The sequence below is a fragment of the Haematobia irritans genome, chromosome 2 (assembly GCF_050003625.1).
Source record: "Haematobia irritans isolate KBUSLIRL chromosome 2, ASM5000362v1, whole genome shotgun sequence".
Lineage (NCBI taxonomy): Eukaryota > Metazoa > Arthropoda > Insecta > Diptera > Muscidae > Haematobia > Haematobia irritans.
In genome coordinates this window covers 52,610,670-52,637,809 of record NC_134398.1, presented here as the reverse complement: position 1 = coordinate 52,637,809, position 27,140 = coordinate 52,610,670, and the positions used below count along the sequence as shown (strand labels likewise).

The 27,140-nt window shown below is 33.5% G+C and overlaps 1 protein-coding gene across 1 annotated transcript; it reads left to right on the top strand.

The window, feature by feature from the left end:
- Positions 1–195: 195 nt before the first annotated feature.
- Positions 196–21,129, top strand: Sec71 (ADP ribosylation factor guanine nucleotide exchange factor Sec71). Its single transcript, XM_075294114.1, has 4 exons — positions 196–1,327; positions 10,033–12,452; positions 12,518–14,521; positions 20,839–21,129. Exons 1-4 carry the CDS (start codon positions 505–507, stop codon positions 20,974–20,976), a joined length of 5,385 nt encoding a protein of 1,794 aa, XP_075150229.1. The 5' UTR covers positions 196–504; the 3' UTR covers positions 20,977–21,129.
- The last annotated feature ends 6,011 nt before the right edge of the window (positions 21,130–27,140 follow it).

Below are 27,140 nucleotides of genomic sequence, written 5' to 3'. Positions count from 1 at the left end.
GTTCGTTCCGGATATTAGAAATATACACTTTATAGTGTGAATGGCTTATTAGTAACGGCCTGCATAAATATATTTGATTTTACAAACTTACAAACATTTTACAAAATTTTCCCCCCAATGTGGCAGCAAGTAACAACTCTACCCAGTTATCGAAATGAATCTCTCACCTCTATGAAAATTTGACATACTGATGACGTTTTTATCTCGCTCTCTTAAAATCGTGATAAATTTTTTCGTGTGGATGGTTCTGTATTTTGCATAAAAGCGAAAGGAAATTGTTAATATATCAGCTTCAATTAAACTAGTTAAAGTAAAAAACTTTGAAAATGGGATACACTTATTAAATGTTCGAAGGAAGTGGACAACTGGAAAGGAAAAAGTGTTGTGGTCTATGAATTGAGATTGTTGTGTGTGTGTCATTGACACATCAACCCAATCAACGACAGCCCCCACTTTTCACATTATCAATTAAATTTCACACATATGTAAAGACCTTGATGCATAATGCAAAGTTTCTCCACAAAAACTAAAGAAATGTTTATAGTGCGTGCTTTAGAGAAAATCCTTGCTGATAAGGATATTAAACGGTCCCAGAATTCACAATTGAAAAAGTCATGCGACACAGCTTTGGAACAAATCAAAGCAGAACTCATCAGTGCTGGTCAAATAGCAGAAGGTAACGAGCTCCCATGTGCTGCTCTTCCGCTTCCAAAAAATGATGCAGCCAGCATTATTAACGCGGAGACGTATTTTCTGCCATTTGAGTTGGCTTGCAAAAGTCGTTCACCTCGTATTGTGGTGACTGCGTTGGATTGTCTGGAGAAATTGATAGCATACGGGCATTTGACGGGTGCGATCCAAGATTCTTCCAGTCCAGGGCACTTGCTTATCGATCGCATTGTTAATACAATATGTGGATGCTTCAATGGCCCGCAAACGGATGAGTGTGTTCAGCTTCAAATTATAAAAGCCCTTCTGACGGTGGTTACTTCACAACATGTTGAAATTCATGAGGGAACGGTACTACAGGCAGTGCGTACATGTTATGACATTTATTTGTCCAGCAAGAATTTGGTAAATCAAACAACTGCGTGTGCCACATTGACGCAAATGTTGGATGTTATTTTTTCACGTATGGAGAATCAAGTATATGAGGTTGCAGCTCAAGCTGCCCTTGCTTCGGCCAATAATGGCAATCATGATGCAAATACTTCCCAGGCATCAGAAGCAAGTTGTAGTGTAAAAAGCAGTAACGGTGGAGCAGTCATTGAGGTAGAAGAGACACCGGAATCAGTAGCGGCGGCTGTAGTGGACGAAATTTTGAGTGGTAAGCGATTTATAATTGTTTGACCCACATTTCCTTGCAACGTTTTAATTATTTATTTATTTATTTAATCAAACTGATTAATGTAGAACAATAACGTTATTTAAAATATAAATTGCATACACCAAAAATTTCTAATACCTCATTCACATTAGGCTCGAAATCAACTAATAGTGGATTTGAAATCCCGTTTTTAAAAGGCAAATGACAGTTGAAATCTAGTAAAGTGGATTTTGGAAGTGTGATGTGAATGAAGTATAAGACACTAAAACGAAAAATTCTAAAATCCTAAAACTATAATAAAATAAAATCTAAAAATCTAGCAAAATCCTCAATACATATTTCTAAAAAAAAATAATAAACAAATATAAGACAGAAATTGCTAATGACTAAACTGTTAAGCTTCCTGAACAAAATGGGATATTAACTTTTTTTTTTTAACGTGAACACTATTCGAAAATTGTTTTATATCTTGAGGAAAGGACAGTAAGGACACAGTCTGGTAACTCGAATTGCAAACGAGCGCTCCAGAATATTATGATTGAAATGTTCAATGAGTATTTGAGCGGTCCTTGTTGTACTCAAGAACCGGAAATAAGAAATAAGTTATGATGGTTTATCTGATTTCAAAACACCATAAAAAACACAAAAGCATCTAAATTCAAGATAAAGCTCAAAGGAGCATCCAAAAATTTCAGTAGGAAAGCGTGAATAGTTCCGTCTACAATTCCTACCGAATACAAAACGCGGCAGAGAATGGAAACGTGAGGTAAGTTTAGACAAAGTTGATCTACTTGACCCCATATACAAGGGCGGTTCGGAAACTTTTTAGCCTATCAATGAAAGAGATAGCTAGTTTTTCAAAAATATTTTTATTTTTCAATATAATCTCCTGAAACTTGAATACACTTAGTCCAACGCTTTTCTAGAAATTCTATCCCTTGATTAAAATAGTTTGCCTCAAGGCCTTCAAAATAGTGGTTTATAACTGTAATTGCATCTCCATTTGATTTGGGAACAAGTAAAAGTCACTGGAAGCTAAATCAGGAGAATAAGGTGGGTGCTCAAGCAACTCGTACTTTAATTCGTTGATTTTAACCATTGTTAAAACACTCTTGTGCGTTGTCTTGATTCAATTTTTTTGGTGTTGTAAGCCAGGACGTTTTTCTCTAATGTGTACATTTAATTGATCCAAAAGGTTGCAATAGTACTCTGAATTTATTATTTTACCCTTTTGCAGATAGTCAATCAATAAAATACTTTAAAGTCCCTAAAAACCGTTGCCATAACCTTACCAGCCGATAGAATTGTTTTTGCATTCTTTGAGGCACTTCCTCCAGCTTCAGTCCATTGTTTGGATTGTTCTTTTGTCTCTGGAGTACAGTGGTGGGTTAGGCGTCGTTATGAAACGACTCTTAAAATCCATTTTATTTCGCTTAAAACGATCCAAACAAGCTTGAGAAATGTTCATTCTTATGCGTTTTTGATCGACTGTTAACAAATGCTGTTTATACCGCGCTTTTTTCTGTTTATACCGCGTTGCCCTCGTATACATCTACACCGTATAAAATATGTGGCATAAGTAGTGAATGCGCCAGCATTCGTTTCACTTGAAGCGAGAGAATAACATACATAGTTTTTTCAGAACGAAGTTAACTTTTGAACATATCTTAGCTATAAGTTTATGGTCGATGCGAAACCCAAGAGAAATATTGGAAGTTTGATCGGTATAACTAATTTGTCATTGATAACTAATGTGTAGAACATGGATTGGTTGGGAATGGGTATAATGCGTAGACTTTACATGTCCGTTCGAATGATCAGTAGTAAAGAAGAAAACAAATTAATCTTTACGTTATCATTAAAGTTTTTATAGCTTATAGAATTTAGAAAAAAATAATTATGACTTCGTGAGAAGGAAAAAGTTGGAATTTCAAGTGGTGTAAACATTTATTATGAAAACAACATATCAAATTTTGAAAACTTTGCTGTTTTTTCGAATGAGGGACCAAAATAAGTCTAACATATAACAGGTTGGCTGATAAGTCCCCGGTCTAACAAAGAAAAACACATTTTTTTGTCAAAATTCGTTTTTATTATTCAACATAGTTCCCTTCAAGAGCGATACAACGATTATAATGACCTTCCAATTTTTTGATACCATTTTGGTAGTACACCTTCGGTTTTGCCTCAAAATAGGCCTCAGTTTCGGCGATCACCTCTTCATTGCAGCCAAATTTTTTCCCTGCGAGCATCCTTTTGAGGTCCGAGAACAAGAATAAGTCGCTGGTGTCAGATCTAAAGAATGCGGTGGGTGATGAAGCAATTCGAAGCCCAATTCATGAATTTTTGCCATCGTTCTCAATGACTTGTGGCACGATGCGATGTCTTGGTGGAACAACACTTTTTTCTTCTTCATATGGGGCCGTTTTCCGCGATTTCGACCTTCAAACGCTCCAATAACGCCATATAATAGTCACTGTTGATGGTTTTCCCTTCTCAAGATAATCGATAAAAATTATTCCATGCGCATCCCAAAAAACACAGGCCAGCGGACTTTTGAGTCTTTCCACGCTTCGGAAACGGTTCACCGGTCGCTGTCCACTCAGCCGACTGTCGATTGGACTTAGGAGTGTAGTGATGGAGCCATGTTTCATCCATTGTCACATACCGACGGAAAAACTCGGGTGTATTACGAGTTAACAGCTGCAAACACCGCTCAGAATCATCAACACGTTGTTGTTTTTAGTCAAATGTGAGCTCGCGCGGCACCCATTTTGCACAGAGCTTCCGCGTATCCAAATATTGATGAATGATATGATCAACACGTTCCTTTGATATCTTTAAGGCCTCTGCTATATCGATCAACTTCATTTTACGGTCATTCAAAGTCATTTTGTGGATTTTTTAATGTTCTCGTGGATAACCACCTCTTTCGGGCGTCCACTGCGTTCTCACCGTCCTCCGTGCTCATTTCACCACGCTTGAATTTTGCATACCAATCAATTATTGTTGATTTCCCTGGGGCAGAGTCCGGAAACTCATCAAACCAAGTTTTTGATTCCACCGTATTTTTTCCCTTCAGAAAACAGTATTTTATCAAAACACGAAATTCATTTTTTTCCATTTTTTCACAATAACAAAAGTTGCTTCACAAAAGACGCTCTATCTCACAAACTAATTGACTTACAGACGTCAAATTTTGACACGAATCATTTGAAGGTTGGTACTATATAAACATAATATGAATTTAATACTAGCGACGCCATCTATGTGTCAGACCGGGGACTTTTCAGCCAACCTGTTATTACCTGATTAGCACCCCATTTTTTATGACTTGACAGCTTTTGAAATGCCTGTAAATCGAACGAAAACTTATTCGAAATAAAGCACCCTACGAAAAATTGGTGTACGTTGCCACTGACGGACCTATCACAGCAATGGTACACAAAAAAAATGTTCTCTTATATTACCAATTAAAATTTTAAATGAATTTTCAAAAATATTCAATTAAAATTTTATTAATTCAACAAATTTTTTAATTAAAACAAAATTCAATTACAAAAATTAATAGTATCAATTCATTTTTAATTGACATTGGTATTTGATACTATCATTTCTGTGATTGTACACATTTCAATTAAAAATTAATTGGATTAATTAATTTCGTGATTGAATCCAAAAATATTTTTTTTAGTGTGTACCGAGTCTCCATTTTTAGATCCACACATTTACTGAAATACATTTGTTAGAGTAATCTATTAATTTTCGACAATAAAACATTCGAAAAGTTTTTCCTTTCTGATGCGATTCGGAGCTAAAAATGAAATACGTTCTTAAGAGGTTGTCCAACACAGGTACACGGAGGCTTGTCGTGTCCTAAAGTGCAAAGTTACCCCTCAATCTTAAAATGATGGTATCTTGCATACGTTTTGACCAGAACTCGGACTGGTCCAATAAACACCATGGACTAGTCCTTCACCCGTCCTTCATACTTGACAACATAATATGAAGTGACATCCCTTTTGAAGAACTAAAATCAATTTTTTTGGTTTGGAATATAAAAGGAAGATTTCGTATGAAATAGGGGAATAAGGCATCAGTTTATGAGTCATAGCATAAAGACCTATTGGTCAAAGCTTAGCATGACCAAGTTTTTACCTTAATATGTAACGATAGTTCCATTACTTCCGTGGAGGGATCAACAACACTTCGCACTATCACATAAAGCACACGAAACCCAATAATCGCTCAAAAATCCGGCTTTGCACTTCATTTCGTCCACCCTGTATCATTCCAATTTGCCAGAAGACTCTAATATGGACTTTTCTATTTAAACCTCTTAGATGCCAAGGTGAGGGCTAAAATAATGTGCCAGTATAATTTCATTACAAAAATTTTATTAAAAAATTAGGCAATTTATCGTTTCAGTTATCCCATATATACTGTCATCAAACAATTTGAAGAACGAAATTGGCAAAAAGATGCCAATTTCGCCCATGAAGCGAATATTTAATTAACTTGCTGACAAAGAACTTGCTCCCAAAGAAATTTGTTAGAAGACACAGCAGAATATTCTGCTAGAGCAGCAGATAGTCTGATAAAAATGGAAAGCAGTTACTGTTATATTTTATATTCGATTACGCTTAAACATAGCATTCTTTCTTATTCCAAAAGAAACAATGATTTTGGTCCTTTTATTTCTAAAGCCAATTCGCTTCATATCTTGTTGTGAAGTAGGTGTCGAATGTATATGATATGAGTCATAAGAAAATAAAACATTTTTAAAAAGTGAATGAAATTTCAGATCAAATATTTTAAATACTCAAGTATATACAGCAGTAGGTTCGGCCGGGCCGAATCTTAAATATCCACCACCATGAATCAAATAATATAGATTCCTTTCAGGTGGGTTTGATGACAGATATTCTCTTAAGCAGATCAGTTCAACCAATACACTTCCCGAAGATAAATTTGAAGATTTTATCAATGAAGATTATATCAGATTCTGGATTTATAAGAATCAATTTTGTTTGAGTTTTAGAGGAATCATTAACATCTCTTGTAATTGTGCAAGAATGATGAAATAACTCCTTGATTTGAAATCTAAAATCTGTAGATTTTCATCCCCATTAATTAAAAAAAAATTCAATTCCAAACAATTTCTTGATCAGTGCGCCTTCTATACCCCCAAGAAGTGAAATCGGCGGCCTAACCAAATGGACCGATAAAAACTAAACCCGGTACACGTTTTTGTTAGTCTAAAATACTAGTATATGCATAATAAAAATAAATTTCAAGCAAATTGGATAAAAACTACGGCTTCTAGAATCCCAAACAAATCATTTCTAGCACACCTATTTATAGTCCTAAAAAAATTTCAGGCAAATTGAATAACAATTACGGTTTCCACAAGCCCAAAAAGTAAAATTGGGAGATCGGTCAATATGGGGACTATACTAAACCATTGACTGATACTCACCATTTTCTGCGCACCTATTTATGGTCCTAAAATAATTCTAGATTTCAAATTCATGAACATCGGATAAAAATTACGGTTTCTATAAGCCCAAGAAGTAAAATCGGGATATCGGTCTATATGGGGGATATGCGAAAACTTGGACCAATACCCGCCATTTTCGGCACACGTATTTGTGGTCCTACAATGCTTCTAAATTTCTAATTTCATTCAAATTGGATAAAAATTACGGTTTCTATAAGCCCAAAAAGTAAAATCGGGCTATCGGTTTACATGGGGGCTATACCAAAACATGGACCGATACTCACCATTTGTGGCACACATCGTTATGGTTCTAAAATACCTCTAGATTTCCAATTTCAGGCAAATTGGCTAAAAACTACGGATTCTAGTAGCCCAAGAAGTAAAATCGGGAGATCGGTATTAGAATTTCTCTCTGATCAACAGTATATATACTTTATATAGTCGGAAATCGATATTTCGATGTGTTACAAACGGAATGACAAACTTATTATACCCCCGTCACCATTCTATGGTGGTGGGTATAAAAATAGACACCCAGTTTTGTTCGTTTCCGAGTGATTGGATTTTGAATGGGGTTTCGTACGATTTACAGAAACAGGACATTTGTTGAAACAAACAAACGAAAGCCAAAAAGTTAGCAAAATGTTTGCTGATTACATTTAGAAGCGTTTAAGGGAGGTATAGGGCAGGACTATACAAAAAGTACATATAAACAAGTATATACGGCCGCAAGTTCGGCCAGGCCGAATCTTATGTACCCACCACCATGGATTGCGTAGAAACTTCTACGAAAGACTATCATCCACAATCGAATTACTTGGGTTGTGGTATCTTAAAACTTCTTAACATCGTTTTCTAAATTGTGATTTAGTCCATACATGGTATATATTAGACAAAAAAAGTTATGTATAGTTAAGTCTACAAATAATTACGAATCGATATGGACTTTTTGTACGTAGAGAGCTAGAATTGAAATATGGGGATCGCTTATATGGGGGCTATATACAATTATGAACTTGATATGGACCAATTTTTGTGTGATTGGGGATCGATTTATCTGAGGGCCATGTATAACTATAGACCGATATGGACCTAGTTAGGCATGGTTGTTAACGACCATATACTAGCACAATGTACCAAATTTCAACTCACTCGGATGAAATTTGCTCCTCCAAGAGGTTCCAAAACCAAATCTCGGGATCGGTTTATATGGGGCTATGTACGATTATGGACTGATATGGACCACTTTTGGCATGGTTGTTAAATATCATATACTACCACCACGTACCAAATTTCAAGCAGATCGGATGAATTTTGCTTCTCCAAAAGGCACCGGAGGTCAAATCTGGGGATTGGTTTATATGGGAGCTATATATAATTATGGACTGATAGGAACCAATTCCTGCATGGTTGTTGGATACCATATACTAACATCACGTACCAAATTCCAACCGAATGGGAAGAATTTTGCTCTTCTCTGGAGGTCAAATCTGGGGATCGATTTATATGGGGCCTATATATAATTATGGACCGATATTGACCAATTTTTGCATGGGAGTTTGAGGCCATTAACACCACGTACCAAATTTCAACTGAATCAGATGAATTTTGGTCTTCCAAGAGGTTCCGGAGGTCAAATCTGGTGATCGGTTTATATGGGGCTATATATAATTATGAACCGATGTGGACCAATTTTTGCATGGTTGTTAGAGACCATATACTAACATCACGTTCCAAATTTCAGCCGGATCGGATGAAATTTGCTTCTCTTAGAGGCCTCGCAAGCCAAATCGGGGGATCGGTTTATATGGGGGCTATATATAATTATGAACCGATGTCGACCAATTTTTGCATGGTTGTTAGAGACCATATACTAACACCATGTACCAAATTTCCGCCAGATCGGATGAAATTTGCTTCTCTTAGAGGCCTGGCAAGCCAAATCGGGGGATCGGTTTATATGGGGGCTATATATAATTATGAACCGATGTCGACCAATTTTTGCATGGTTGTTAGAGACTATATACTAACACCATGTACCAAATTTCAGCCAGATCGGATGAAATTTGCCTCTCTTAGAGGCCTCGCAAGCCAAATCGGGGGATCGGTTTATATGGGGGCTATATATAATTATGGACCGATGTGGACCAGTTTTGGCATGGTTGTTAAAGACCATATACTGACACCATGTACCAAATTTCAGCCGGATCGGATGAAATTTGCTTCTCTTAGGGGCCTCGCAAGCCAAATCGGGGGATCGGTTTATATGGGGACTATATATAATTATGGACCGATGTGGACCAATTTTTGCATGGTTGTTAGAGACCATATACTAACACCATGTACCAAATTTCAGCCGGATCGGATGAAATTTGCTTCTCTTAAAGGCATCGCAAGCCAAATTTTGGGGTCCGTTTATATGGGGGCTATACGTAAAAGTGGACCGATATGGCCCATTTGCAATACTATCCGACCTACATCAATAACAACTACTTGTGCCAAGTTTCAAGTCGATAGCTTGTTTCGTTCGAAAGTTAGCATGATTTCCACAGACGGATGGACGGACGGACGGACGGACATGCTCAGATCGACTCAGAATTTCACCACGACCCAGAATATATATACTTTATGGGGTCTTAGAGCAATATTTCGATGTGTTACAAACGGAATGACAAAGTTAATATACCCCCCATCCTATGGTGGTGGGTATAAAAATAAATAAGTTAATACAATTAAAGCTAATACAATTAAAATCCCACATTATAAGAAAGTATAAATATTGCCGATGATGTTTATGTAGTAATACGTTATTTTTGTAGTATTTTTGTAGCCGTCTTTTATTGGCCTATAGGCTTGGTTGGTTTTCACAATAAATATAAATAACTACATAAAAAAAACCTTGGGTAACAATTTAGATACTAAAAATTATACGAACATAACAGCAGTTGTTTTTTAGCTGACTTTTTCTGCAAAAAAAAATTGTTTTACTACTCCATGCCGGGGACTGATCAGCTGCCTTCTTCCTATGGATGTACCTATTCAAGAAAGGCTTGAAAAAACTATTTCCGAATCTCTCTTCAAAATACGAATTAATCAATTGGTTAAATATTTCTATAAATATTTAATATTGAATGCATTATAATCTTGAAAACAAAAATGAAGAATTGTTCGAAAATAAAATTTAATTTTTTTTATTTTCTTTCAGCCGCCATAGTACAAGTTCTAAAAGAAACTGAAGCGGAGGATATTACACAGAACAATGTCAGCATCACAATCACTGATGACGGAGAGTCAACAAAAAATATTAGCATCAATAATAATAATAAAACCAGTAGCACCAACAATTTGTCCACATCGGCATCTGAAAATAGTAATAATAACATTTCAGTATCGGAAAGCATTAAACACAATTCAGAAGAGAGTGTTGAAATACACAGTGAAAACGATGCCGTTGTTACAGCCAAATTTACACATGTCTTGCAAAAGGACGCATTTCTGGTCTTTAGAGCATTGTGTAAATTATCTATGAAACCTTTACCCGAGGGTGGTCATCCAGATCCTAAGTCTCACGAATTAAGATCTAAAGTATTGTCATTGCGTTTGCTATTGTCCATTTTACAAAATGCCGGTCCAGTTTTTCGATCAAATGAAATGTTTATCATGGCCATTAAGCAGTATTTGTGTGTTGCCTTATCTAAAAATGGTGTCAGCTTGGTGCCGGAAGTCTTCGAATTGTCTCTTTCCATTTTTGTTGCACTACTCTCCAACTTCAAGATACATTTGAAAAAACAAATAGAAGTATTCTTTAAAGAGATCTTTTTAAATATTTTGGAAGCAACGTCTAGTTCATTTGAACATAAATGGATGGTCATTCAGGCTTTGAATAGGATTTGTGCCGATGCCCAGAGCGTGGTCGATATCTACGTTAATTATGATTGTGATTTTCAAGCTGCCAATTTGTTTGAACGACTTGTCAATGATTTATCGAAAATAGCTCAAGGTCGACAAGCTCTAGAACTGGGGGCTAATCCCATGGAGGAGAAATCAATGCGCATACGAGGACTCGAATGTTTGGTATCCATCTTAAAGTGCATGGTAGAGTGGAGCCAAGATCTTTATGTTAACCCTAATATGCCTTCTCTTAATGCCCATGAAGGCACAGCGGCGCATAACAAATCAATGCATTCCAATGATTTACAATCTCCTACAGATAATACTGATGCCGTGTCCCACACCAATACAGTAGGAGTTCGTTCCATTCATGGGGGTTCCAGTCATAGTTTGAATTCCTATGGAAGTGTTAAAAATAATGAGGTTCTCGATTTACCCGAAGCTTTGGAGGAAAGAAAGATGCGAAAAGAAGTAATGGAGCAGGGTATAGAGCTTTTCAATCGAAAGCCTAAAAAAGGCATCCAATTTTTACAAGATAAGCAGTTGTTGGGTCCCACACCGAAGGATATAGCGAAATGGCTACACGAGGATGAACGTTTAGATAAAACCATAATTGGAAATTACATAGGTGAAAATGATGATCACTCTAAAGAGGTTATGTGCGAGTATATAGATGCCTTTGAATTTCACACACTTGAAGTGGTAGCAGCCCTCAGAATGCTTTTGGAAGAGTTTCGTTTACCCGGAGAGGCACAGAAAATTGATCGTCTCATGGAAAAATTTGCTAGTCGTTATTGCGAGTGTAATCCGAATAATCCATTATTCCAATCGGCCGATACAGTTTATGTGTTGGCCTTCTCCATTATTATGCTGACCACAGATTTGCATTCTCCTCAAGTTAAAAATAAAATGACAAAGGAACAATATATCAAACTGAATCAGGGCATTAGCGATAGCCGCGACGACTTACCAGTGGAGTATCTATCTTCTATTTATGATGAGATAGCTGGTCATGAAATCAAAATGAAGAATACTGTGGTAAATAAGCCAGGTAAACAAATTATTGCCAATGAAAAGAGACGCAAACTTCTATGGAACATGGAAATGGAAGCCATTTCCACAACGGCAAAAAATTTAATGGAGTCTGTTTCCCATGTAAAATCGCCTTTTACATCTGCCAAACATTTGGAGCATGTGAGGCCTATGTTCAAAATGGCTTGGACACCATTTTTGGCAGCATTCTCAGTTGGTTTGCAGGACTGTGATGACCCCGAAATTGCATGCCTTTGCTTAGATGGTATACGTTGTGCTATACGTATTGCTTGTATTTTTCACATGACTTTGGAACGTGATGCCTACGTCCAGGCGTTGGCTAGGTTTACATTACTGACCGCTAATTCCCCAATCAATGAGATGAAAGCGAAAAATATTGACACCATTAAAACATTGATTATGGTGGCTCACACTGATGGTAATTACTTGGGTTCCAGTTGGCTAGACATTGTAAAATGCATTAGTCAGTTAGAGTTGGCCCAACTCATTGGTACTGGAGTTCGACCCAAATATTTATCCGGAGCTCAAACGACTCTTAAAGATTCATTGAATCCTAGTGTAAAGGAACATATTGGGCAGACTAGCAGCCAAAGTGTAGTGGTGGCTGTTGATCGTATATTTACGGGCTCAATTCGTTTAGATGGTGATGCAATCGTTGATTTTGTCAAGGCTTTGTGTCAAGTGAGTAATATTTCTCATAATGTAAGTCCATTTGTTCAAATTTGGTTTTCTCCGATTCCTTTTAGGTTTCCGTCGAAGAATTGCAGAATACACAGCCACGGATGTTTTCGCTGCAGAAAATTGTAGAAATTTCCTATTACAACATGGAGCGTATACGTTTGCAATGGTCTCGTATTTGGCAAGTCTTGGGTGAACATTTCAATACAGTAGGCTGCAACATGAATGAGGAAATATCATTCTTTGCTTTGGATTCATTGCGCCAACTTTCGATGAAATTTATGGAAAAAGGAGAATTTGCAAACTTCCGTTTTCAAAAGGATTTCTTGCGGCCGTTTGAACACATTATGAAAAAGAATCCATCCCCAGCAATTCGTGATATGGTAGTTCGTTGTATAGCTCAAATGGTAAATTCACAGGCCCGCAATATTAAATCGGGTTGGAAGAATATTTTCTCTATATTTCATTTGGCGGCTGGAGATCACGAGGAAGCAATAGTTGAATTGGCTTTCCAAACCACCAGCAAGATAATTGGGGAATTGTATCAAAAACAATTTGCCATTATGGTTGACTCATTCCAAGATGCAGTAAAATGTCTATCGGAATTCGCTTGTAATGCACGCTACGGTGGTGATACGAGTATGGAAGCAATTCGTTTGGTTAGAACTTGTGCCCTTTGCGTGCATGAATCACCGCAACTATTTGCTGAACATGCTGGCATGGAAAATGATATATCTGTTGCTGAAGAAGATCGTGTTTGGGTGCGTGGTTGGTTCCCCATGCTATTCTCATTGTCGTGTGTGGTAAACCGCTGCAAATTGGATGTCCGGACTCGAGCTCTTACCGTCCTTTTTGAAATTGTGAAAACTCATGGTGATAGCTTCAAACCAAACTGGTGGAAGGATTTGTTTAATGTTATTTTTCGAATATTTGATAACATGAAGCTACCTGAGCATGTTACGGAGAAGTCCGAATGGATGACCACAACATGTAATCATGCATTATATGCCATTATAGATGTCTTCACACAATACTTTGATGTATTAGGCCATTTGCTGTTAGAAGATCTCTTTGCACAGTTGCATTGGTGCGTGCAGCAGAATAATGAACAGTTAGCTAGATCTGGTACAAACTGTTTGGAAAATTTGGTGATATCTAATGGCTTTAAATTCAATGAAGCCACTTGGGACAAAACTTGTCAATGCATTTTGGACATTTTCAATGCTACTTTGCCCGGTGAACTATTAACATGGCGGCCAAATCCCCAACAGCAACAACAAATTCAAATGCAACTACAACAACAACAACATACTTCGCATTCCATGCAAAATCAACAGCATGCATCAAATCAGAGAAAAAATTCGCATCCCCGTAGTGGGGGTGATTCGTTGAATCGTTCGTATTCTCAACATTCCGTTTATAGTCATACAGGAAGTTTTGACGAAGAAACTCATTCACAACATCATCAACACAATACCCAAGTTCCTGTTGTTCCTCAAAATCCTGCACTATTCGAAAGTCTAAATATTAAATGTGTGGTTCAGCTGGAACTTATACAAACTGTAGATAATATAATATTCTTCCCTGCTACCTCACGCAAAGAAGATGCCGAAACTCTGGCGCAGGCCGCCGCAGATTTGACCGGTAATTGCGCAACACATCCTATACTTGATTGTCAACGTGAGGAGCAAGGCATGTACAGTTATTTGCGAACACGCCAATTACTTACCTTGGCTGATTGTCTAATGCAATCACATCGTTTTGCAAAACGTTTCAATGCCGATCAAGAACAGCGAAATATTTTATGGCGTGCCGGATTTAAAGGTTCTATAAAACCAAATTTGCTTAAACAGGAAACAGCATCTTTGGCTTGTGTCCTGCGTATATTCTTTAAAATGTATGGCGATGAGAATAGACGTAGCGATTGGCCGGGAATAGAGTTGGAATTGGTGCAAGTTTGTAAAGAAGCCTTGACTTATTTCTTAAGTTTGCAAAGCGAAGCACATCGTGATGCATGGACATCACTGTTGTTGTTGATATTGACGAGGTTACTTAAAATGGCTGATGCAAGGGTAAGAGTATAACATTTTTTAAATATTTTTTTCATAAGCTTTTCATCACCCAATATAATCTCAAATATTTCCCATTAGAGAATACCTCTTCACAGATTTTCTATAGAAATAAAACAAAATTTTCTATAGAAATAAAATTTTGACAAAATTTTCTATAGAAATAAAATTTTGACAAAATTTTCTATAGAAATAAAATTTTGACAAAATTTTCTATAAAAATAAAATTTTGACAAAATTTTCTATAAAAATAAAATTTTGACAAAATTTTCTATAAAAATAAAATTTTGACAAAATTTTCTATAGAAATATAATTTTGACGAAATTTTATTTCTATAGAAAATAATCTCAAATATTTCCCATTAGAGAATACATTTTCACAGATTTTCTATTGAAATAAAAACAAAATTCTTTGGAAATAAAATTTTGACAAAATTTTCTATAGAAATAAATTTTTTACAAAATTTTCTATAGAAATAAAATTTTTACAAAATTTTCTATAGAAATAAAATTTTACAAAATTTTCTATAGAAATAAAATTTTGACAAAATTTTCTATAGAAATAAAATTTTGACAAATTTTTCTATAAAAATATAATTTTGACAAAATTTTCTATAGAAATATAATTTTGACAAAATTTTATTTCTATAGAAAATAATCTCAAATATTTCCCATTAGAGAATACCTCTTCACAGATTTTCTATAAAAATAAAACAAAATTTTCTATAGAAATGAAATTTTGACAAAATTTTCTATAGACATTTATTCTGATAATTGGTTGATAGTTTTGCTGCAAGTAGAGGATGCTGATGAGGAATGTGGTAATTCCGAAACAGCTGTACATCCAACCATCTTGCAGTCTATAGGGCTTTGCCCAAATAAATTTGACAAGCATACTTTTCCTCTGTTGGTTAAGCTACACTTGTAGTTTAGTCATTGCATGGCTTTAAGCTGAGATCAAAAACAACAATAACGATTGAAGAGAAGCCAACAATAACAAACAAAACGAAATGAAATTTTGACAAAATTTTCTATGGAAATAAAATTTTGACAAAATTTTCTATAGAAATAAAATTTTGACAAAATTTTCTATAGAAATAAAATTTTGACAACATTTTCTATATAAATAAAATTTTGACCAAATTTTCTATAGAAATAAAATTTTGACAAAATTTTCTATAGAAATAAAATTTTGACAAAATTTTCTATAGAAGTAAAATTTTGACAAAATTTTCTATAGAAATAAAATTTTGACAAAATTTTCTATAGAAATAAAATTTTGACAAAATTTTCTATAGAAATAAAATTTTGACAAAATTTTCTATAGAAATAAAATTTTGACAAAATTTTCTATAGAAATAAAATTTTGACAAAATTTTCTATAGAAATAAAATTTTGACAAAATTTTCTATAGAAATAAAATTTTGACAAAATTTTCTATAGAAATAAAATTTTGACAAAATTTTCTATAGAAATAAAATTTTGACAAAATTTTCTATAGAAATAAAATTTTGACAAAATTTTCTATAGAAATAAAATGTTGACAAAATTTTCTATAAAAATAAAATTTTGACAAAATTTTCTATAAAAATATAATTTTATGTTTTTTGTTGATATTGTTGACCTTTTATTTTAATTTTTATGATTTTTATCTCATAATCTCGGCTGTAGGTCTATAAATTAAACTCGAAATTGTTGGTTTCTAGTTTTTTATTTTCCGATATTTCGGTTGACTTCGTCAGACCGTTTTCAAGGCTACAAATTACAAAATTAAACAAGTTAATTACAAAATTCACAAATTAAAGTCAAACTATTGTCATTTACATTTTAACCGATGTCTTGTTACTTCGCTGTCTGGTTTTCTACTGGTGATCACTTTCTCCTGTGTTTTTGTATCGTATGTCGATATATTCTCGCGCAGTTCTCAATATCTTTTTTATAGTTTATTCTCTCGTTAGTGGGAGTGTTAATTATGTGTAACATTTCCAGAGTAAATCTTCGTCTGTAGTTGTTTTCCTTGCATAGGATTTCTACGTTATTAAAGTTAGGTTTGTGACCAGTCAATGTACAGTGGGCCGCAAGTGCTGTTTTTTGTTCCATTGGTTTGTCTGTTGTTTTTATATCCGATTTATGTGAAGACAATCTTGTTTTTAATTTTGTCATTGTCGTACCAATATATGTCTTTTGGCATAAGTTGGATTTGTCACCGTTGGATTTTATCTTATATACTACGTTGTGTTGGTCTTCATTCTTAATTTTTGTTTTTGTTTTACTAAATAATCCGTTGACATTATATGCTCACACATATAAAGTCGCTAAAAATTACTCCAAAAGCCATAAGCAGTCAGCAAATCTCAAAAGTTCCATAACATTTCTTATAAAATGCAAAAAAGCTGGTATCATACCAAACTTCATTAACAATGCAACCAAACACACATATACCATTTTCAAAACACACAAAAACAAAAATATCCCGCCAAATATCGAGAGAACATTACACAGGTATACCTATAACTTTCACATGAAAATCTTAAAACTACTAATAGAGTATAAACACAAACAAATACACGAAAATCGACAAAACATTCAAACCGCGCAAACTCAACTGACACAGCTTTTATCACAACAAGATTTATCGTTGTACTTGGAGAGTGAAAACACTCTGTACAACAGCGTGACACACAAGAACAAAACAACACACATTAAAAAGCTAGATGTACTTAAACAACAACACAAAAAACAGCTTAACATTAGAACTCAGAACGACTGGTTTGTGAATAAGACAGAGAAAGACATACCGAGAGAAGTGCAATGGATTCTCTCACTGGGTCCAAAACATACTCTCCCGCACAACAATAAAAGTTTTCCACTATTACAAGTTATCGCCGAAGGAGAAGATTGTGTACAGACAATTGAGAGCAGAGAGGAACAAGAGATGGCGAGAACAAAATTGACAACATTGATAAACGATCATTTACGAAGATCACAAATGAGCTTAAGAGATAAATACATATCAAGCACAGTGGTACAGACACGACGATATTTAAAGGAAAATGATGACATTCTAATTCTTAGTGCTGACAAAGGGGGAAAAACGGTTGCAATGAATAAAATTGACTATGATCTAAAGATGAAAGAAATATTACACGATATGTGTACGTACAAACGAATAAAAATTGATCCCACCTCTAGACTCCAAACGAAGAACAACAAATTAGTGGAAAAACTTTACAATCTCAATATTATTACCGAACAAGAGAAAAACAAGTTGACAAGCAGGACCGCAGTAGCTCCAAGGATTTACGGACTTCCAAAAATACATAAGGAGAGCACACCATTAAGACCTATTTGTTCTTCGATAGACTCGCCATCGTACAATTTATGTAAATACATAGTAGGTATATTAAGAAATATAACACTTGACTCTAAATATAATGTTAAGGACTCTGCGAATTTTAAGACAAGATTGGAAAATATGACGATTGAAGATGATGAAGTTTTAATATCCTTTGACGTGGTGTCATTATTTCCAAGCATTGCGGTAAAGCTAGCAATTCAGACGATTGAAAGAAAATGGACCATAATTGAGCAGTATACGAACATGACGAAGGATTTATTCATAGATTTAATCACATTTTGTATCAAGGACACCAGATATTTTAAATTTGAGGACAAGATTTATGAGCAATTAAAAGGTATGCCAATGGGTTCCCCTGCTTCACCAATTGTAGCAGACATTATTATGGAGGAACTTTTAGACGAAGTATTTAAAAATATTACTAAACCACCGATATTAACAAAATACGTAGATGACATCTTCGCAATCATAAAGGCATCAGAAGTCGACGAAACACTAAAGGCCTTAAACTCATTTAATAGACAAATTCAATTTACAAAGGAATTAGAACAGGACAATAAACTACCATATCTTGACGTAATAATACATAGACAAGGAAACCAACTGAGACTAAATTGGTACCAAAAACCAACGGCTTCTGGGAGACTGCTCAATTTTTACTCTAAGCACAGTAAACGTATAATAATCAATACAGCGACAAATTTCATACGAAGGATATTTAATATTAGTGATCCAGAATTTCATTCTGAAAATGAAAATAAAATTAAACGAATTCTCCAAGACAACAATTTCCCACAACGAACGATATATCAACTCTTATCGAAAGTAAAAGCCAACCTACACAACAACCGAGAATTGACCAAGAAAAAGGATTCAAAAATATACAAACCAGTGACATATATACCAAACTTCTCCGAGAGACTGTCCAAGTCTGACATATACAATAAAGAAAAATATCAACTCGCGTTAAAAACTACAAACACTGTCAACGGATTATTTAGTAAAATAAAAACAAAAATTAAGAATGAAGACCAACACAACGTAGTATATAAGATAAAATGCAACGGTGACAAATCCAACTTATGCCAAAAGACATATATTGGTACGACAATGACAAAATTAAAAACAAGATTGTCTTCACATAAATCGGATATAAAAATAACAGACAAACCAATGGAACAAAAAACAGCACTTGCGGCCCACTGTACATTGACTGGTCACAAACCTAACTTTAATAACGTAGAAATCCTATGCAAGGAAAACAACTACAGACGAAGATTTACTCTGGAAATGTTACACATAATTAACACTCCCACTAACGAGAGAATAAACTATAAAAAAGATATTGAGAACTGCGCGAGAATATATCGACATACGATACAAAAACACAGGAGAAAGTGATCACCAGTAGAAAACCAGACAGCGAAGTAACAAGACAGCGGTTAAAATGTAAATGACAATAGTTTGACTTTAATTTGTGAATTTTGTAATTAACTTGTTTAATTTTGTAATTTGTAGCCTTGAAAACGGTCTGACGAAGTAACCCGAAATATCGGAAAATAAAAAACTAGAAACCAACAATTTCGAGTTTAATTTATAGACCTACAGCCGAGATTATGAGATAAAAATCATAAAATATAATTTTGACAAAATTTTATTTCAATGGAAAATAATCTCAAATATTTCCCATTAGAGAATACCTCTTCACAGATTTTCTATTGAAATAAAAAAATCTTTGGAAATAAAATTTTGACAAAATTTTCTATAAAAATAAAATTTTTACAAAATTTTCTATAGAAATAAAATTTTGACAAAATTTTCTATAGAAATAAAATTTTGACAAAATTTTCTATAGAAATAAAATTTTGACAAAATTTTCTATAGAAATAAAATTTTGAAAAAATTTTTATTTCTATTGAAAATAATCTCAAATATTTCCCATTAGAGAATACCTCTTCACACATTTTCTATAGAAATAACACAAAATTTTAAAATAACCTCAAAAATATGATCGAAAACTTCAAAGAAATCTTTTTTTTAAATTTGGAAGATTTTTGTGACTGGGCTATGAAAAGGAGGTCCCTTTTCATTGAGCTAAACATGGAATCGGACAGCAATTTACTATTGATGTGCTTGAGTGTAACATTTTAACTAAAATTGTGTTTCTTGCTTCTGTAATGTAATATGACCTGCCGATCAGCGTTTCCGTTACTGGCCCTAAAGATCCAAATTGACTCTCTTTTGAGCTTCTGGCTCATTTTCAATTTGGCTCCAAATTTGGCTCATTTTTCAAGAGACGAAGAATTGTAAGATAGTCCACATGGAGTATATGTTAAATAAAGAGGGCAGATTAAGTACTACATTCATACTTGATCGGTTTATAAAGATCAAATTAAATTTGTTTCTCCATGGGATCAAAAAGTCAAATCTGGGGACTGGTTTATATGGGGGGCTACATATAAATATGGACCAATTAGCTTCATTATAAAGAATACGGATGACCGAATTTCAATCATTGCATAGTTTATTGAAGGGTGATGAACACAAATCAATTTTTAAAATAGTTGACGCAGAAGACTTAATGAACCATTGTATCCAAAGCTAAACGCAGAGAAGAGAATACGATCCTCTTCTAGAACAAAATGGTAGCATTGAACATTTTTTGCCGCAAAATATTGTTCGGCTCTTTTTCAAAAAAATCAGCGGCAACGCTGCTGTTGCTGAGTACTTCTCTGTAGCTGGTTACAACCCTCTGCCTCCACCCCGCCATGGTCTGGATCATCGTGTATTCTTTTTATGTTCGGCCGAGGCTAAAAATGTATCAATATCTGTTTTTCATTTTATAAGGTCACGGAGGATTAGGACCATACTATTTATGAAATTTAAATTTTTATAGCATATTGTAAAAATATCCACAATGAGATAAAAATTGTTACACTCTGTTATTTCTTTCTTATTTCAGTTTGCCACCCACGTTTCCAATTACTATACACTATTGTGTGAAATGATGTGCTTTGATATGAAATTGGAATTACGAAGTGTCCTTAGGCGTGTATTTTTGCGTATTGGTCCCGTATTTAATATAGCAAATACAAAATAGTGTTTTACATGGCGGAGCAACAATATCAAACGACAGAATCCCTGCAAGAGAGTTTAAATATGAGACGCATATTTTTGCAGAATAGTAGCATCCGAATAACTGGTAAATGGTCACCTTAAATAAATCGGCGACAATGTTTTTAAAACTATATGATTTTTTTTTAAATTTAAATAGAATGAATATATTTGTCATTATTATTTATCTACCGCATTATATATTTGTATGCCATATGATAACAAAATGTAAATGTTGATAATATATTTATATTCTTATTTACCATTTTCGCCCTCATAATCATGCTATAATCATACATATACAAACATTTGGAAGAAGTTTTCTTCATGTATTCGAAATACATTTTTGTCATTGCAATATAAGAAATACATATACACACATATATATGTTGTTGATATATACCGAATTATGGAATAATTATGTTGTTTGCAATTTTTCAATAGTATCAAATTAATAAAAGTGCTTTTAAGAATCCACAATAAAATTTAAAACAATTTTTGTTTGATAATAACTTATTCGAAAAGGTTTTGTTGTATTTAGTATAGAGCATATATATATATTTTAAGTCCTATATGGAAATATTTAAAGCGAATATGAAACGAGTGTCTGCCCCTTATCAATTTTTTGAAAAAAAAAAAATCCTTATCTTTTGTGCTTTGTTGTTATTTATCTTGTTTTTCTATTTATTCTCTTTCGCCATCTCTTACAATTCAATGAAAATTGTTTCCCATTTGCAGCTTATGTTTTGTGTGTATGAGACTTTGAAAAAATATATTTTTAAAGGAGAAAAACAAAAACTAAAGATGATTAGTATGCCTTTCAGTAGTAGTATATTAGATTGAACATAAGAAGATTTAACCCAAAAAATAAAATATATAAAAATTCAATTTTAGAACAAAAACAAAAAAAGTAAAGTAAACACATATATAAAAAATACTACTACCACCATCAAAATTTATTAAAAATTATAATTCAAAGCATAACAAATTTAAAATACATTGTATACTGTCCATAAAATTAAAAGAATTATACATACACACACACGTATATATATTGCAATATGTATTGTACAAAGACGGTCTAAGTAATATATTTTCAAATTTCCTTTTGTTTTATAACCAATATAAAATTATATTAAAACAATTATTATTAAATAAATAAACAATATTATTATTATTATTATTAGTTATATATACATATATTTTAGATTATATTGCAAGAGTAAATAAAATTGTATATTACATTAAATCAAAATGGAATTTTATTCAATATTACTTCCCAGTAAAAACTACACACAAAAATTTTTTTTATTTCAATCACGAAAATCGCGGATTCAATAATTTTTTTTAATTGAAGTGTCTTCAATCACGAAAATGATAGTATCAATCACCCATTTTGATTGAAAACCAAGACGATTTTCAATTAAAAATTTAATTGACTTTTGCCACGGAATCAATTAAATGTGTGATTGAATCAATTAAAAACGTGATCGATTTTTAAAATAAATTCAATCACAGTTTTAATGGAATCAATTAAAATTTTAATTAATTTCGCGACAAAAATCAATCAACTATTTGATTCATTCAATTGAATAATTAATTGAACTTGGCTATAAATTTCAATCAAAAAATTTATATATTGCGCCCCCAAAATCGTATTTAGTTTTATTTGAAATAAAAGAAAATATGTGTTTGTTATAAAACATATTTAATATTTTATTATTTTTTGAATTATGCAATAGACAAGTAAATTTGGTTCTTGTCATTTGTGTTTTGTTCTAACATAACCTACAGATACAATTACTATCAATAACAACTATAGGGTGAAAAAATAAATTATATAAATTATTATCTTCCTTATCATAACAACCATGTCAGCATGTTCCTTCTACTATGTAGATGCGCCTAGGTTTCCAATAAATCAGCAGCCTGTAAGCTATATTAGTTTTTCTGAAAGTAAACAGAATAATTCGAATTTAATTTGGTTCAATTAAAAGTTAATTTTGTTAAACATTACCTGCATAGAATATCAAGTTCAATTCTTGGTTCCGGGGTGCAGATTTATAATCTTCTTTTGCAGTTGTAGTCTTTTAGCATAAAAAGGTGTATTAAGGAGCTCGGTAATTTAATTTTAGTAACAATTCCTTTCCAAAATGTCCACACATTGAAATCGTCTATTAAAATTTGAATCAATCAAAGACAAAAATAATGGCAAAACAATGTAATAGTTGGTATTATATTGATGATATTTTGCAAATTCTGGAAATAAAAAAAATATAAATGGAAAATACATATTTTTATAATTTTCGGATATTTTTCATATTTTTAAATCCAAAAGAAAGAACTTTTTACCATTACATAATTCAACTCATTAGTTTATATATCAGATATACTGCTCTCTGCTTGGGTTCAAACTGAAAAGGGCAAGTAAAACAAAAATGCAATTTAATGCCAACGCTACTTCGCAACTTCAAGGTGAATCTTCCAACAAACCCATACCGCTCTTGGTTTTAAGAAAACTAGGAGTGAACAAATTTATAATTTTAATAGATCAATACGGTACCCACCTTTTGATTGCAAACATATTCTTATATTCTTATATATTTGATAAAATGATGGAGTTGATGGGATTGATTGCACAATTTCACGAAATAAAATTGCTCACTAAAAGAAATGAATAAAATATACTATTTTAGTCCGTTTAATGTAAACACGCTTCAATGGAAAACGGTATTCACATTTCACAATTTCTTACCTTCAATAAACGTAGATTGTTTTCCATTTTTACAATACTACAACCACAGGTATTTTCAAATGCGTTCTGTCATATATTTTTTTCAAACCTTTACCACGTGGCCATTTGTTGTTGCACACTTTATTTATTTCAACCCTTTGCCAAAGACCTATGGTCTTTGCCCTTTGCTATGATTTGTTGTTGCGTTCAAAATATTTATGCACACATTTTGAATGCAGCAGACAGAATGTCGCCAATCATGTTTTTCAATTTACGCGAAAAACAAAAACCCAACCATTCGTTACGAGTTACTTCCACAGACTGATCTCTCCATCAAACATTTTTTAATAAATTCCATTGCTCAAAATTATTCAATTTCAATCACAAAGGTGATTGGATCAATCACGTGTGTAATTGGAAACGGCAAAATTTTCAATCACGTTTGTAATTGAAAATTATTTCCGAATTGATGAACAAATTGATTGAATCAATTAGTATTTTAATTGGAAACGAAACAAATATCAATCATTTTTTAATTGGTTTTTATTCGGATTTGATTAAATAATTAATTGAATCAATTAAAATTTTAATTGAATCCGTTTCCAAATTCAATTAAGTGTTTAATTGAAAAAATTTTGGTGATCATTTTTTGTGTGTAGGTAACCACATCTCATTACAATTGGCATTACTAGGAGCAAAGCTGGCGTTACACGTTGCATTACATTGCGGTGAGTTATAATGACTAACATGTAATGACAAAAATAAATACGTCTTTGTAATTTTCGAATTGTTATTCTCAAGTTTTTAGGCAGGTGGCTGTTAATGGCTTAATAAAATAGAATAAATGATGGTACCATTTGGTATAATTATTCACATAATTGAGCATTTACTTAAAAAATCAAACATATTATGTAATATAACGGTAATTCCGTAGATTTTTCCGTTAAGAAATATTTATCACAAATATTTCATAATAATTGTGTTTTCAATTAATGACATTATCATATTATGTTTTAAACAAATGCTTATTTATACCTCATTCGCATTACACTTCCACAATGCTAACGAACTGGTCGTTAGCATAACTAGCAATGTATTTCTTATGGGAACATTTTTGAAAGAGGTGCATAGTAGTCTTTAGGAAATTTATCACCTCAAACATGCTTCAAGAGCACTTTTGGACACCTTAGTTGTCCAAATAACGTTTGTTTTTTTTTTTGAAAAGTGATTTTGGATTTATCCCAAATTCCAACATTTTTTGAAAACCTGTTGTCTTTTTTTTAATAATAATAATATTTCTCCTTTTGCAAACGATATTTTGTATACACCCAGAGAAAAAATACTATCCTCCGGGACGAGTTTTAGCCAACGAAATTCTCTTTTCTTATAAAGCATTTTCTTTAAGAACAAATAAAACCGATTTTATAATAAGCGATTCAACGATTATCTTTAATTTGTTTTATTTGCTGTTAACCCTAGACAGACATCCTTTGTCATAATGACGACGCGTAATTTCATTTTCGATCTAAAATGAATTTTAGTCGATTGGGAAATGATAAATTTAAGTTATACTAATTCCACCATTTTATGATTTTTTGTTTTATACTACTTAAAAGCAAATTGAATAAAGAAACAAGTATATACAGCACTAAGTTCGGCCGAGCCGAATCTTAAATACACACCACCATGAACAAATATTAGGGTTTCCTTTGAAATTTCAGGAGGGCTTGAGGACACTTCCCGAAGATAAATTTAAAGATTTCACCTATGAGGACTATATCAGATTCTGGATTTATAAGAACCATTTTTGTTTGAGTTTTAGAGTAATCATTAACATCTCTTGTAAGTGTGCAAGAAAATTATAAAATAATGTCTTGATTTGAAATCTTAAATCTGTAGAAGTAAAATCTTGAAATTTTACACTGAGTTTCAAGCAATTTTCATGATCAGTGCAGTGCGCCTTCTACACCCTCAAGAAGTGAAGTCGGTCTATATGGAGACATTACCAAATGGACCGATAAAAACTTAATCCGATACACGTTTTTGTGAGCCTAAAATACCAGAATATTTACAATTTCAGGCAAATCAGATAAAAACTACGGTTTCTAGAAACCCAAGGAGTTAAATCGGGAGATCGTTCTTATGGGGGCTATACTAAAATATGGACCGATACTCACCGTTTTCGGCACACCTCTTTATGACCCGAAAATACCTCTAGATTTCCAATTTCAGGCAAATAGGATAAAAACTTCGGATTCTAGAAGCCCAATAAGTAAAATCGGGAAATCGGTCTATATGGGGGCTATACCAAAATATGGACCGATACTCACCGTTTTCGGCACACCTCTTTATGGTCCTAAAATACCTCTAGATTTTCAATTTCAGACAAATTGGATAAAAACTACAGTTTCTATAAGCCCAAGACCCCAAATCGGGAGGTCGTTTTATATGGGGACCATACCAAAACATGGACCGATACTCACAATTTTTGGCACACGTATTTGTGGTCCTACAATACCTCTAGATTTCCAATTTCAGGTAAATTGAATAAAAACTGCGGTTTCTATAAGCCCAAGACCCCAAATCGGGAGGTCGTTTTATATGGGGACCATACCAAAACATGGACCGATACTCACAATTTTTGGCACACGTATTTGTGGTCCTACAATACCTCTAGATTTCCAATTTCAGGTAAATTGAATAAAAACTGCGGTTTCTATAAGCCCAAGAAGCAAAATCGGGAGATCGGTCTATATGGGGGCTATACCAAAATACGGACCGATACTCACAATTTTTGGCACACCTATTTGTGGTCCTACAATACCTCTAGATTTCCAATTTCAGGTAAATTGAATAAAAACTGCGGTTTCTATAAGCCCAAGAAGTAAAATCGGGAGATCGGTATATATGGGGGCTATACCAAAACATGGACCGATACCCACCATTTTTGGCACACCTCTTTATGGTCATAAAATACCTCTAGATTTCAAATTTCAGGCAAATTGGATAAAAACTACGATTTCTATAAGTCCAAGACCCCAAATCGGGAGGTCGGTTTATATGGGGACTATATCAAAACCTGGACCGATATAGCCCATCTTCGAACTTGACCTGCCTGCAGACAAAAGACGAGTTTGTGCAAAATTTCAGCACGATTGCTTCATTATTGAAGACTGTAGCGTGATGACAACAGACAGACAGACGGACATCGTTATATCGTCTTAGAATTTCTCCCTGATCAAGAATATATATACTTTATATAGTCGGAAATCGATATTTCGATGTGTTACAAACGGAATGACAAACTTATTATACCCCCGTCACCATTCTATGGTGGTGGGTATAATAATGCAAATTATACCGTCTTGAAATAAGCCGTAGTCAAAATGACGAAGGCTGACGTTTATGTACAAAAA

Coding starts and splice junctions, on each gene's coding strand:
- Sec71 (XM_075294114.1), top strand. CDS start 505: ATGCAAAGTTTCTCCACAAAAACTAAAGAAATGTTTATAGTGCGTGCT. Junction 12,453..12,517: donor TTGTCAAGGCTTTGTGTCAA/GTGAGTAATATT, acceptor GATTCCTTTTAG/GTTTCCGTCGAAGAATTGCA. Junction 14,522..20,838: donor TTAAAATGGCTGATGCAAGG/GTAAGAGTATAA, acceptor TTCTTATTTCAG/TTTGCCACCCACGTTTCCAA.